We start from the raw sequence: 12559 nt of genomic DNA on the forward strand, positions 1-12559 counted from the left end.
ATCTCTGCCGCTCGGCTTGTACCGCGCCCGCCAGACAGGCCTCTTCTGTCCCAAAATTTTTCTCGTCTCGAAAGTCCCCTCCACGAAATTTCCGGGGCCGCACACGCACGGAAAAGTTGTTTTCTTTTACGAACCAACAAGCAAGACAGCACACCACGACACGCACACGACGGCGACGGCGACGAGCATTAGCTTCACACGCGGGATGATGCGGCTACGGCAAGAGAAGAGGTTGTGAGAAGCGTGGACGAAAAGATGTGGGAAGAGAGTGTGCGTGCGTGCGACAAGCGTGGGCATTCATTCTGAGGAAACGCAAAGAAAGCGGCAGCGCCCTGGGCTCAGGGAATGCGATAGACGGCCACCGTCAGGTTGTCCTCGTCGCGGATGAAGATGTTTCTGTACAATGAGCGAAGGCAATGAGTATCGAAGGCTGGTGCTCAGAAAAGAGAAGGCGGAGAGTGCAGGGTGCGTGAGGAGACACGCTGAGGAAAAGAGAAGACAACGCAGAGAGGAGAAAGAGTAAGAAGGCGTCTTCACGTACGTCGACTCGGTCTCAATGCAGATGGTGGGCTTCTCAGAGTCGCTAGGGGCAAGCTCCCTGGCGCGGTTGGCCAGAGATCGGATGTAGCCGGATGCAGAAGCGTTGGCGCTGCCCTTGGCTGCAGCGAGCGGGTCAGAAGGAAGATCAGAGGGGTTGGAGGAAGGCAAGTACCGCTAACGCAAAGGCCATTCTGATCGGTGCTGCTCACGCCGACAACTCCACTTTCGTGCAGCCTTGAGTAATCGTTATGCCGATTACACAAAATGGGAGGAGCATTAGAAAAATGTATGTTGGTGTACTTTGTTGCTCAATCTTAAGATTGGAGGCGTCGTACAAGTTGGTCATCGCCTTCTCGAAAGAGCCGTCCAAGAATCCATTACTGGCCATGTTGGTTCAATTATTTTTGATTGCAGGCCGAAAAACCAAAAGAAAAACTTCCCCTTGCCCAAAACGCGCAGGAAAGCTGTAACACTTGCATGCGTGGCATTCCTGTGTTCCTGCTTATTTCTTCACACGTAAGTCCGTGAATCAAAGCCAAAGGGGCTGGTGCCGGAGGTGCTCTTTGTTTCCGACCGTCTACAGCGAAGCGTACAAAAAGGTGCGTGGTACTCTCTACTCGCTCGGGATCTCTCTCTTTCGTCTTGCATGTAGTGCTCGTTTGTAAGATCGAGTGTGTTCTCTCGTTCCTAGTTGCTCTTCGCTCTCTTTTCTGTGTTGCCTTCGCTGAGATCTCGATTCGAGTAGCGACGCACCAGATTTTTCCTCATTTCTTCCCTTCTTCCCAATTTTCCTGCGTTCCGACGATCTTCCCGAGAAATTGGACCATTGGATGGGTGGAGGTATAAAAGACGTCAACTGACCTTCGCTACCATTCACCAACAACGTCAACAACAACAATCAACAGTTCAATCATCAACATGGATCAGGCTAAACTCAGCGAGCAATTCGACAAGGCTGCCGAGGGTGGTGAGCGCTCCGGTGCTGGCTACACCGCTACCTACGAGACCGTCGAATCCGATGTCGAGCCCATCGGCGACTTCGACAGCATGGGCCTCAGGGATGAGCTCCTCCGCGGCATCTACGCCTACGGTTTCGAGAAGCCCTCGGCCATCCAGCAGCGCGCGATCGTGCCGCTCTCCCAGGGCAAGGACATCATCGCCCAGGCCCAGTCCGGTACCGGCAAGACCGCCACGTTCGGCATCGGTATCCTCCAGCAGATCGATCTGGCCGGCAAGGACGCCCAGGCCCTGATCGTCGTGCCCACCCGCGAGCTGGCCCAGCAGGTCCACCGCGTCATCCAGGCTCTGGGCGCCCACATGAACATCAAGGCCCACATCCTCACCGGAGGCACCCGCGTCGATGACGACAGGCGCATTCTCCGCGATGGCGTCCACGTCGTGGTCGGTACCCCCGGCCGCATCTTCGACATGATCACTCGCGGCGAGCTCATCGCCGAGAGGATCAGGACCTTCGTGCTCGACGAGGCCGACGAGATGCTCTCCAAGGGTTTCGAGGAAATCATCAGGGACATCTTCAAGACGCTGCCTCACAGCGTGCAGGTCGGCATCTTCTCGGCCACCCTGCCCCCCGAGTGCCTCGACATCACCAAGCGCTTCATGAACAACCCCGTCAACATCCTCGTCAAGCAGGAGGAGCTCACCCTCCAGGGTATCAACCAGTTCTACGTCAACTGCGAGCGCGAGCAGTGGAAGTACGAGACGCTCTGCGATCTCTACAACGACATCAACATCACACAGGCCGTCATCTTCTGTAACGCCAGGAGGAAGGTCGACTGGCTCACCGAGAGGATGACCAGGGACAACTTCACCGTCTCGGCCACCCACGGTTCCGTCGACCCCAGCGAGAGGAAGAAGATCATGGAGGAGTTCAGGACCGGCTCGAGCCGAGTTCTCATCACCACCGATCTGCTCGCCCGCGGTATCGACGTCCAGCAGGTCTCCGTCGTCATCAACTACGACCTCCCCCGCAGCAAGGAGAACTACCTTCACAGGATCGGTCGCTCGGGCCGTTTCGGCCGCAAGGGTCTCGCCCTCAATTTTGTCACCCAGGACGATCTCAAGGATCTCCGCGATCTCGAGAGGTACTACGACACCGTCATCGAGCCCATGCCCGTCGACGTGGCCTCCTACCTGTAAGCTCCTCCAGCCTCGGCCTTCGTCTTCTCGCCACGCGCGGACGATGCGACCGACGGTGATGACTCTCCGGTAATCTCTCGATCTTCTCGATTTCGGCGGCCTCTCAATCATCATCTTCGACGACCATCGTCCGTGCTCAGCGGGCGGCGAGGGTGGGTCTCTTGCGAGCTACGGGCAGCGTGGTTTCTTCAATGGCTGAGCTTTGTAACGCATTACTAGTTCGGAAGGAAACCAAAAATCAAATATAAAAATCGAAATATTCAAAATCAATCTCTGTGCGGCCTCTCTTCCCTTATTGTCGCCCGGGCGGTGGGTTGTGTTCGGCCGAAGAGTACTCTAAACTGTTCGCTCATCTCGTATGTACAAGGTTTGTGCAGCGTCTCAATTGTCCTTCCTTTTCCACGTAATCGCTTGAGCGATCATCTTCCACGCCGGCGCGCCGTTGATGAATCTTACCTGCCCAAATTCAGTCTTGCACTGTGGGCAAACAGGCTCCGTCAAGGCAGGGCCTGCAAAGGGGATCGACTCAGATTTCATCGCATCTCATGATTACCGCGAAAATGCAACGGTGGACGCACTCTTCTGTATCTTGTCGATGAAGCATTTCATAACCGGGCCGTCCGAGCTTTTGCGGTACTTGAACAAGAACGAAGAACAGCCTCTGCAGAACACATCCACAAATCTCGGCGTGTAGCGATTGGCGTTCATCTTGATCTGCTGACACGAAAACGACGAAAGAAAAGGGGCCTGAAAAGAAAAAGTACTTTTCCGTGTGGTTGCCGCTGGTGTCGGGACGTCGATCGTGAGAGGGTTTCCTTCAAGTTGGTGCTCGTCGAGGCCCAGTGAAGAAAAGCACAACACAATTGAAGCTGCACAAGCTACATTCGATTGAGGAATTGAAATGATTAGACTCGATTGCAAGAGCCAACAGTACGCGTGGGGCAAGAAGGGTAGCGAGAGTGTTGTGGCCCAGCTCTTGTGCGCCGCCAGCCGAGCGGATGATGGAAATGGAGGAAATCCCTCCATCATCAAAGAAGATCAGCCCTACGCCGAGTTCTGGATGGGCACCCACCCCAACTGCCCCTCGCACCTCGCCAAGCTTGGCCAGGCCGACGAGGCTCAGTCGACCCTCGCTACTTGGTTGCAGCTCCATCCAGAGGCGCTCGGCTCGGTCGTGCAGCAGCGGTGGCCCGTCGAAGAGTCGAAGGGGAAGAAGGACGAGGGACGTCAGCTGCCCTTCCTCTTCAAGGTGCTGAGCATCAGCCAGGCCCTCTCCATCCAGGCTCACCCCGACCGCAGCCTGGGGCGCATCCTGCGCGACACCAAGCCGCAGCACTACCCCGACGACAACCACAAGCCCGTGCGCTCAGCCCTTCTCTTCACCACCTGTGCCTCCCCGCATTGATTCATGGGGTGCGCGTTCTGTGGTGCGTGTGTGCGTGTGCGGTGTGCGGTGTGCGGTGTGCGGTGTGCGGTGTGCGGTGTGCGGTGTGCGCTGCGTGTCGTGTGCAGGAAATGGCTTTGGCTGTGACGCCGTGCGAGGTTCTCTGCGGATTCCGCACTGTGGCCCAGATGGCGCTCCTCTTCCGCCACGCCCCCGAGTTCGCTCGCGTCGTTGGCCAGGTTCGTGTGTGCGTGTGCGTGTGCGTGTGCGTGTGAATCGTTTATGTTGTATATGGTTTATTGTTATTCTCACTCGCTCTGCCCACGCGCGCACGCACAGGAGCACGTCGACCAATTCCTCGCCGAGCACGAGTACGGCAAGAAGAGCGACAAGGAGGTGGTGAAGCCGCTCTTCGACCGCCTCATGCGCGCTGACCCCGCCAAGATCGCCCAGGGCCTCACCGAGCTCCAGACTCGGCTCAGTCAGGGTCCAGGCAGTGAAGATGACGTGGTGCAGAAGACGGAAGCCCTCGTGGTGCGGCTCAGCGAGCAGTTCCCCGGGGACGTGGGCTGCTTCGTGGCCTACTTCCTCAACCACCTCCACCTCGTGCCCGGGCAGGCCGTCTTCCTGGGTCCCAACGTGCCACACGCCTACATCAATGGGTAACACAACACACACACACACACACCACACACACACACATACACACACCACACAACACACAAGGCACGCACAAGACACACTCGGTCGCTTTGACTCACACGAGCTCCGCGTAACGTCGTGTGCAGTGACATGGTCGAGTGCATGGCCTCATCGGACAACACTGTGCGGGCAGGCCTCACCCCCAAATTCAAGGTATGCACACACGACACGCACCACACGAGATGACCATCATAGCACACGGCACGGCACGGCACGACACGATACACGATGTCTCACTCGGTGCGACACAGGATGTGGACACCTTGGTGGAGATGCTCACCTACAAGTGCGGCGAGCCCGACTGGGTCCATCCCACCGTCCGTGATGGCGTCAGAGTACTGTGCCCTCATGACATCTCACCATCACCGCCCGCTGCCAGCCTCTCATACGTGTGTCGTGTGTGTGTGTGTCGCGTGTTGTGTGCTGTCGGCAGGTGTACAGTCCGCCCGTGGAGGAGTTTGTGGTGTCGTCGGTGAGCCTCGGCAGTGACGGTGACGGTGCGGCGGTCCTGCCACCCTGCGACTCGTTTGGGCTGGTTCTGGTCTACGACGGCGAGGGAACGGTCGACGTCTTCTCCGCGGAGAACGCCGACAAGCAGCAGCTCCGCGTGGCCAAGGGCCAGGTCTACGGCCTCCCCGCGGGCCACGGCCTCTGCGTTGCCGGCCATCTCACCCTCTTCAAGGCCAACGTCAACTGCGAGCGCGCTGAGACTCTTCGACGAAGCAGCGCCTCGGCCACGCCCGACGTATCCTCCGCCCTGTGAGCCGTGGTGTGTCGCTTTTCGTTCTTTTAAGACTGTCGCTTTCGTTCTTCAATTTTAAAATTGTTGTGTTGAGCGCCTAGAACTTTTCGGTATTCAGCGCCCGGTACATGACGTCCGAGCGTAGCACGTACTTGCGCCCCTTGGTCACCACCATCCCCTCGTGTTCTGTCGGTCCCACAACACAGCACGACATGCAACACGGCACGACACGCGACACAGTGAGGTCCAAACGGAATGTGCGTCGTTGGTCGTGCCGTGTGGTGTAGCACCAGGGCTGCGTTCGTGTTCGCCGTGGAAGAAGATGCAGGCCATGCCCTTGACCGGCCGCACCTCGAAGAGCTTGGGGTAGAACATGGTGCCGCCGCCTTCGAAGTCGTCGGTGAGGTAGACGATGAAGGTGAGCAGTGACCGGTCCCACGGCTCCAGCATGTAGCATTGGTCGTAGTGTGCCCCGAACATCTCCTCCTTGTCATCTGCACGTGCGTGCTCTTGGCCATTCACTCCCACATCGGACACGCACACGCCGCACACGCACACGCACACGCCACAGGTGTGGTACATCGATAGAAGCGGAGGCGTTCGTTGAGGCAGTAGGTGTCGCACATGTTGATGGCGTTGGGGATGTGGGGCGCCACGCGCTCCCAGATGGGCTCCCACACGTCCGCCGTCGCGCGCCACAGCACCCGCTCGTTGTTGCGCCGCTCTGTGCCGATTGACCAATTGCATTAAATGATGCGTGCGTGCTGCGTGTGCGGTCGTGCGTGTGCGGCGTGTGTCGCGTGTGCTCTTACCTGGCATCTTGACCATGCCATCATGGGTGTCGACCATGGCCTCCTCGTAGCCCATCTTCTCGGTGAGGTCGATGAACTGCTGGCACTCCTCGGGCGTCAGCACGTCGTACAGCAGAAACGCGCCCTGGGTGGTAGTAGTTGTTCAGTGAACAGCCGGACAAAATGGCGATTGGCTCTGCAATGTAGGGTGGTGCAGTGGGGGGGGGCAACCTCAATTGGTGTGGCGACCTTGCGTATGGGGGTGCGCGGTTGGGAGGTGTAGGTGATCGGGTTGGTGGAGTTGAAGACGTTGATGCCACTCTCCCGTCCACCGACTGTGATAAGCTTCTCCAGTTCTGCCTCCATCTTTAGTGCTTTCCTGCAAAGGGCGCAAAACCTTTCATCCAACTCCTTCCCTTCACCGCTGCAGTCAGTCGCAGTGAATTAAAAAGCTGCAGCCAATTTGTTTTTTTTTGCGACTGGCGGGGCAAAAAAATGATCAAGCTCGCTCACGGTGGGGATCGAACCCACAATCTTCCGCTTAGGAGGCGGACGCCTTTCCATTGGGCCACGCGAGCTGATTTCTGGCATTCGAGTCATAGCGCGAATAGTGTTGGGTGTTGTGAGTGTGAAGGCATCCCAAATACAAGTTGTGTGAACCGTCATCAAGGGTGAATGGTGGTCGAACCCACTTCTGCATTTAGAGGGCGTTCATCTTCTCGAGGGGTTTGATGGCACACTGGTGGTCGGCGCCGAACCACACCGACCGCATGGTGTGGCACTTGCCGAAGGCCTCCTTCGCCCGCCTCGTGTCGTCGGCTGCGTCGCCCGCCGGCGCCACCGCGTCGCCGCCGGCGCCTTGTCGCTTGGCCAGCTGCTCGCTGTAGAGCATGCCCTGGTAATAGTAGTAGTTGGACGTCTCCAGGTGGTTCATCGGCAGCACGGCCTCGGCGCAGCGCAACACCGCCTCGCAGTGGTCGATCGACATGTGTGTGTAGCCCAGCGCGTCGCTCACATTGATCGAATCTACGTGAGCCTGTGTGTCGTGTCGTTGGTCGTGTCGTGTCAGAGGGGAAAGGGAGGTGAGCAGAAGGTAGAGGGCAAGAGACGCACCTGGAAGACGGTGGGGTGGTAGGGGTGGAGCTGGACGTCGGGGGAGTAGCCGCCAGTGAGGAGCTTGTCCAGCATCGTCTTGGAATCGCTCGTTCGCTTCTGGTCGTAGTACAGCGACTGGCTCGCCGTGAGCATGATCTGTGCGATGCGCGCCGCATTCCAACCTCTTAGCCACGTGGGCACGCGCGACGCGACACGCACTAGACACACACGCACTAGACACACACGCACTAGACACACACACACACACACACACTAGACACACACACACACACACACACAGAGTAAACACGCAACACGGCAATGGCACGCACCTCGGCTCGCTTCTGGGCCTTGAGGAGGTCGCCGGCGGTTTTGGTTTCGCCGCACCCGGCAGTGCAGCTGACCGGCTTCTCCGACGCGAGGCCCTCGCCGTCGGGCAGCACCAGCAGCCCGTCGCACGACGTCTTGGCCTTGTTGGGGCACTGGAATCCGCTCAGGTACCGATCCTACACAAAATAAATAACAAACAAATAAATATTACAATAAAAATAAAAATAAACTAATAAATAAGAGTAAGAGCTAGGCTAGGCGCGTACAACAGAGTCGGTGATGGGGGGCGAGCAGCGGTTGCAGAGGCAGTCGAAGTGCTTGGTCTCGAGCAGCTCGGCCTTCCTCTTGCTCCTGCTCTGGTACAGGTCGATGTACGAATAGCACAGCTCCTCGCCCTCCTTCACGTCTGTGTGCACCACCCAACATCACGCACGCCACACAAATGTGGTTGAGCGATGAGGCCTGTGTTGTGTGTGTGTCGTGTGTCGTGTGTCGTGCGTCGTGTGTCGTGCGTCGTGTGTCGTGTGGTGTGTTGTCGGTACCGCAGAGGGTGCGGATGTAGAGCGTGGGTCCGCGGTTGTAGAATCCGCAGTTGGGCTGGCAGCTGTGGTTGATGAGCGAGGCCAGCGGGTAGAGCCCCACGCCCAGGATGCGCTGGGGCACGAACATGTGGTGCTGTCGGTGCGAGTTGGTGTTGATGCGCGCGCACACCTTGACGAACTCGCGGGCCGACAGGCGGGCCGGCTTGGGGAGCAGCGGCATCACCAGCTTCGCGGTCTCGGTGATGCTGTCCACCCACTGCTGCGGGCACTCGTCCTCGTGGCCCATCATGGCCATGACGCCCCGCTCGAACTGCACTCGGTGGCCCTCGCTCAGCGACCTGTGGTGTATTGAGTTGGGTTGGGTTGGCTACAGGCCGCTACGCGAGGAATGCAAAGCACGCAGACGATGATGTGGTGGTGGTGGTACAGTACCGTAGGGCGATGATGCGGGTGGCGAGCTTGATGAGGGTGATGTCCGCCTTGGTCCGGTTGGCGATGTCGCGGGCCTGCAGGAAAACCTTGTGTTCGACGCGGTGCAGCGCCTCGCTGGCCTCCCGGCACTTGGGCGAGCAGTAGCCCAGGCCCGAGCAGCCGCCCGCGCCTTCACCACAACCGACCGCCCATCTGTGTAGCAGGTGTGGAGGAATGAGAATTAATTAAATTTGTGTAGAGAGCATAAATCGCCATGAGAAGATGAAATGGTGGGGAGAGAGTACCTAGGCACTTCGGTCATGCAATGATGGCACACGGACATGATGCGATCCTCGAGCGGCTGCCAGGCAATGGCCGGCTCCGCGAGGATGGTCGTCCCAGCCGGAATGTCCTTCTTGGCGATGACGACGGTGCCCTTGGCCGGCGTCTTCTCGCACATGATGGTCTTGACCAGGTCGGTCTCCAGCTGCCGCTTGAAATTCATCAATTCATCCACAATCCCGCTCCCATCTCCATTTTCAATCGCGGCAGGGCGCGACGCGGAGGAAGACGAAATCTTCACCTCATCCGCATGCCTCTTGTTCTTCCCACCGCGATTCTTTTGGTTGCTCATCTCGTGATAGATCGGACCAGATACGATGAAATAGCGAACTGTTGGATTTAGCTCGGTCCCACCACAAATTACATTTTTTTGAATTCACTTTCAAATATGTTGCAAAGTTTCGTTTGAGTTTCGCCCTAAACGAAAGAAATTCCGAGGGTGGAGTGGGCTGCAGGACAGCGCGAGCTGGTGTGCTGGCGGACGAACCTGCGGCGAAGCCTCCCTGGAAGCCCTCAGCGCCATTGACATGTCGGACTCGCGAGCGGTCTCTTGATCTCAGGAGCCGGCACAGCTGCATTCAGTTGCACAAAAATACACAAATCAATCAAGAGCCATGGCACCCTACTGCGAAGACGCGCCAGACTACGTCAACGTCTTCCTCCACTGCGAGCGATGTGACCTTCACGGTACCCTTACGTCACAACGCAACCACGAGAGTCTTTTTAAGGTGGCTGCTGACATCTCAACACTTGTGTAGCGATACTGACTACCGTGGGCTTCGCGGGCCTCCTCACGTTCGGCGTCTTCGTGTCGCGCTACCTCCGCTACCGCGCCTGGTGGTGGGGCCTACACCTTCTTGCACAGGTTCGCACAGTCATTCCTGCCATATGTGTGCGTGTAGCGCAAGATGCTGATCCCTGTGTGTCATGCACTCAGGCGGTCGGTTTGGCGTTCGTGCTGTCCGGCACTGTAGTGGCCATCCGCTTCATGGGCGGCGTCCTGCCCGAGAGCAAGGGTATTGCTTCTTCTTCTGCTTCTTCTCCTTCGTCCAGAGGAGCGCATAGTGGTACTGATGGCGATCGATGGTCGCTGCAGGCGGACCCAGCGACACGTGGGTGCTGGTGCACAGGTATGTGGGCTACGTGACAGTGGGATTCCTCGTGGTCCAGACCATCCTCGGCCTATGCACCTACTTCAAGCGCAAGGTCGAGGGCCAGCGCATCCCTGCCTTCCCCGACAGAATCCACTGTACCATGATTTATTTATTTATTTATTTATTGTTTTATTTACTCACACGTTCATGCCACAGGGGCGTTGAACTGGCTCACCCTCATCCTGGCGTACACCACCATCTTCACCGGCTTGTGGGTGATGGTCCTGCCCTGGTATTCAATCGCTATTCTTTTTAAATATTTTTTTATTTTTTTTTGTAAGCACAACAATGAATAATCATTCTTTCTCGCCACAGGTACTACAAGGTCATCTTCGGCGCCTACACGGCCTGTGTGGTGCTCTTCTCGCTCTTCCTGGACATCGCCACCTATACCGACCTCAGAGTGGTGCGCGAGGAGCTCATCATGGAGCCCGAAGTGGAGTCCCAGGTGTGGGGCGATCGCGGTCGTATCATCAAGCAGGATCACGTTGTCCAACGCGACGCCCGCGTGGAAACTCAGGAGTCGCAGCCGCTCCTCTCCTAGAGCCGCTCTTCCCCCGCCACCGCCGCACTATGGGCCTGGTACATTCGGTTCAAAGGCCGTCCAGGCCGTGTACAAACGAATAAATCTTCTAAAAAGTACCTGGTGTCTGCCCCTCCAACAACGTGGCATATGGTCGGTCGCAGATACCCCGCATCATGCAAGAAATGTACGTGAGTTACCAAAAAAGAGTCCAGGGTTGCACCCAAAAAGGGGAAAACTATCAATTTCTGGACCCAACTGGTAACTGGCGGATCGGTGGAAAATGAGATTCGAGCTCACAAATCCCCCCCCCCCTCAAGCCAGGGTTAAGATTGGCACACATCAGTTGGGGGAAAAAGTACTGCCAGCTCACGTGAGCTCTCCTTTTGTACAAATTATCTTACATTACGCCGTGGTGGGAGGTGTCGAGGGACAACCCCGGATGGAGCCACATGTGGGTCGCAACAGGGCTTGAGCCAGCGGAGTCGAGCCGCCTGTATTGGCGGAAAAGGAGGTCGGGGGAGGTGCTTGCGCCGAAGTTGCGGTAGTCCTCGCCCGGGAGGCCGATGTCGCCATGGGCCAAGCCCGTCAGGAATGAGCGGAATCTCTCGATGTCGTCGACGCCCGAAGACCACGACGATGCGGAAGTTGTTGATGTTGGGGTGGTGGTCGAAGGCGCCACGGAGGTGGGCGTGGTCAAGGTGGGAGAGGGGCAGAAGTCGGAGAGGTCGGAGAGCTGGAAGTAGTCCACCTCGAGCGGACTGATGTAGGCCGGTGGGTCCATACGAGTCAGCTGGTCCGCATGCTGACCGACGCCGACGTCGGCCAGTGCAGAAGATGAGGAATGCGCGGAATGTTCGCAGGCTGACTGGTGGTTAGCGAAGCCGAGCGGGTGGACAAACGAAGCGTTCGTCTGGGCCGCGTAGTGGAGCAGAGGAGAGCTTCCCTCGCTCTTGACCGGCCCCGTCGGCTGGATCTGTGGGCGCCAATTGACGTCGACGAGCCGAGGAGGCGATGACCCACAGGTGGTCCGTGGAGACGACGTGGAACCGAGGCTGCCGAGGTAGTAGCTCGACGTGGGCGACGTAGGCGGGGTCGACGAGTTAGTGGTGCAAGTGGTCGCCGGCCACGGCGAAGAAGTTGATAACTGGTCCCGACGCGGCTCCGCGGGCTTCTTCTCGGGCGCCTCCTCCTTGTCACGGCTCCTGCGATGGGCCACCGTCGCCAGTATGGTGGAGCTCAGCGAGTGACCCACCGATGATGTCGGCGCGGTCGAGCTGGTCGGATAGGTGGCCGACCGGGGCCGACTCGTCGCTGTGGCGGTGGATCTTGATGAGGGTGGCGGGTTGGCTGTGGTTGTGGTAGGCGACCGTCGGCGAAGGCACTTGTAGCAGTGCTTGGATTGACCGCGGGCGCCCAGGCGCGAGCTGCGTAGGCCGGGGAAGGCGCGGTGTACGAGCTTACCGAACATCGACGCCATGAGGGGCGCCTTGTGGTCGTTCTCGCACATGCGGAGGTAGTCCGCAAAGATCTCCTCCTTGGTCATCGACGTTTTCCCAGCCGCCTCGAAGCTGTCCCTCAGCCTGTATATGTGTGTGTGTGTGTGGTGTGTGTGTTGGCGTAACAACGTTGTTATTATGGGCACGAAACATAAGTGTTCCCAACAACGTTTGGATGCCAAACAGAACTGACTGAACGCACCAAGCGATGATGTGGCCGCTCTGGTGGAACTCGAGTTGGTGGGGTTGTGCGGTAGCCGTTGACGTGGTGGTCGATGTAGTGGTAGTGTGGGTCGAGCCCGGTGAGGCGTCCAGCTGGGCCCAGGCCGGCAAGCCTGCCCGGGCCA

At 58.1% G+C, this 12559-nt stretch overlaps 8 protein-coding genes across 8 annotated transcripts; 3 read left to right on the forward strand and 5 right to left on the reverse strand.

Annotated features, from left to right (window-relative positions):
* Nucleotides 1–338: 338 nt before the first annotated feature.
* ACA1_054330 (hbxip, putative) lies at nt 339–928 on the reverse strand (the record flags this gene model as incomplete). The annotated part of the gene is made up of 4 exons (XM_004344040.1): nt 339–396; nt 542–659; nt 713–774; nt 876–928. 4 exons carry the CDS (start codon nt 926–928, stop codon nt 339–341), a joined length of 291 nt encoding a protein of 96 aa, XP_004344090.1.
* Nucleotides 929–1458: 530 nt separating this feature from the next.
* On the forward strand, nt 1459–2697 carry ACA1_054340 (Eukaryotic initiation factor 4A, putative; the record flags this gene model as incomplete). The annotated part of the gene is made up of 1 exon (XM_004344041.1): nt 1459–2697. One exon carries the CDS (start codon nt 1459–1461, stop codon nt 2695–2697), a length of 1239 nt encoding a protein of 412 aa, XP_004344091.1.
* A 381-nt stretch (nt 2698–3078) lies between these two features.
* On the reverse strand, nt 3079–3405 carry ACA1_054350 (uncharacterized protein; the record flags this gene model as incomplete). The annotated part of the gene is made up of 2 exons (XM_004344042.1): nt 3079–3206; nt 3276–3405. The coding sequence occupies 2 exons, from the start codon at nt 3403–3405 to the stop codon at nt 3079–3081; spliced, it is 258 nt and encodes an 85-aa protein (XP_004344092.1).
* A 193-nt stretch (nt 3406–3598) lies between these two features.
* Nucleotides 3599–5546, forward strand: ACA1_054360 (mannose6-phosphate isomerase, class I; the record flags this gene model as incomplete). The annotated part of the gene is made up of 6 exons (XM_004344043.1): nt 3599–4057; nt 4210–4320; nt 4421–4743; nt 4870–4936; nt 5035–5118; nt 5217–5546. 6 exons carry the CDS (start codon nt 3599–3601, stop codon nt 5544–5546), a joined length of 1374 nt encoding a protein of 457 aa, XP_004344093.1.
* Nucleotides 5547–5622: 76 nt separating this feature from the next.
* ACA1_054370 (prolyl 4hydroxylase, alpha subunit) lies at nt 5623–6682 on the reverse strand (the record flags this gene model as incomplete). Its single annotated transcript, XM_004344044.1, has 5 exons — nt 5623–5711; nt 5816–6019; nt 6106–6249; nt 6338–6461; nt 6548–6682. 5 exons carry the CDS (start codon nt 6680–6682, stop codon nt 5623–5625), a joined length of 696 nt encoding a protein of 231 aa, XP_004344094.1.
* A 334-nt stretch (nt 6683–7016) lies between these two features.
* Nucleotides 7017–9328, reverse strand: ACA1_054380 (Histone-lysine N-methyltransferase; the record flags this gene model as incomplete). The annotated part of the gene is made up of 7 exons (XM_004344045.1): nt 7017–7352; nt 7430–7567; nt 7744–7917; nt 8008–8147; nt 8284–8621; nt 8716–8907; nt 9000–9328. The coding sequence occupies 7 exons, from the start codon at nt 9326–9328 to the stop codon at nt 7017–7019; spliced, it is 1647 nt and encodes a 548-aa protein (XP_004344095.1).
* A 322-nt stretch (nt 9329–9650) lies between these two features.
* On the forward strand, nt 9651–10734 carry ACA1_054390 (DOMON domain containing protein; the record flags this gene model as incomplete). Its single annotated transcript, XM_004344046.1, is given in 7 exon segments — nt 9651–9723; nt 9795–9901; nt 9974–10052; nt 10133–10148; nt 10167–10285; nt 10347–10422; nt 10506–10734. The coding sequence occupies 7 exon segments, from the start codon at nt 9651–9653 to the stop codon at nt 10732–10734; spliced, it is 699 nt and encodes a 232-aa protein (XP_004344096.1).
* A 379-nt stretch (nt 10735–11113) lies between these two features.
* ACA1_054400 (uncharacterized protein) lies at nt 11114–12259 on the reverse strand (the record flags this gene model as incomplete). Its single annotated transcript, XM_004344047.1, has 1 exon — nt 11114–12259. The coding sequence occupies one exon, from the start codon at nt 12257–12259 to the stop codon at nt 11114–11116; it is 1146 nt and encodes a 381-aa protein (XP_004344097.1).
* Between the last annotated feature and the right edge of the window lie 300 nt (nt 12260–12559).

Source organism: Acanthamoeba castellanii (assembly GCF_000313135.1).
Source record: "Acanthamoeba castellanii str. Neff unplaced genomic scaffold scf7180000084594, whole genome shotgun sequence".
NCBI lineage: Eukaryota > Discosea > Longamoebia > Acanthamoebidae > Acanthamoeba > Acanthamoeba castellanii.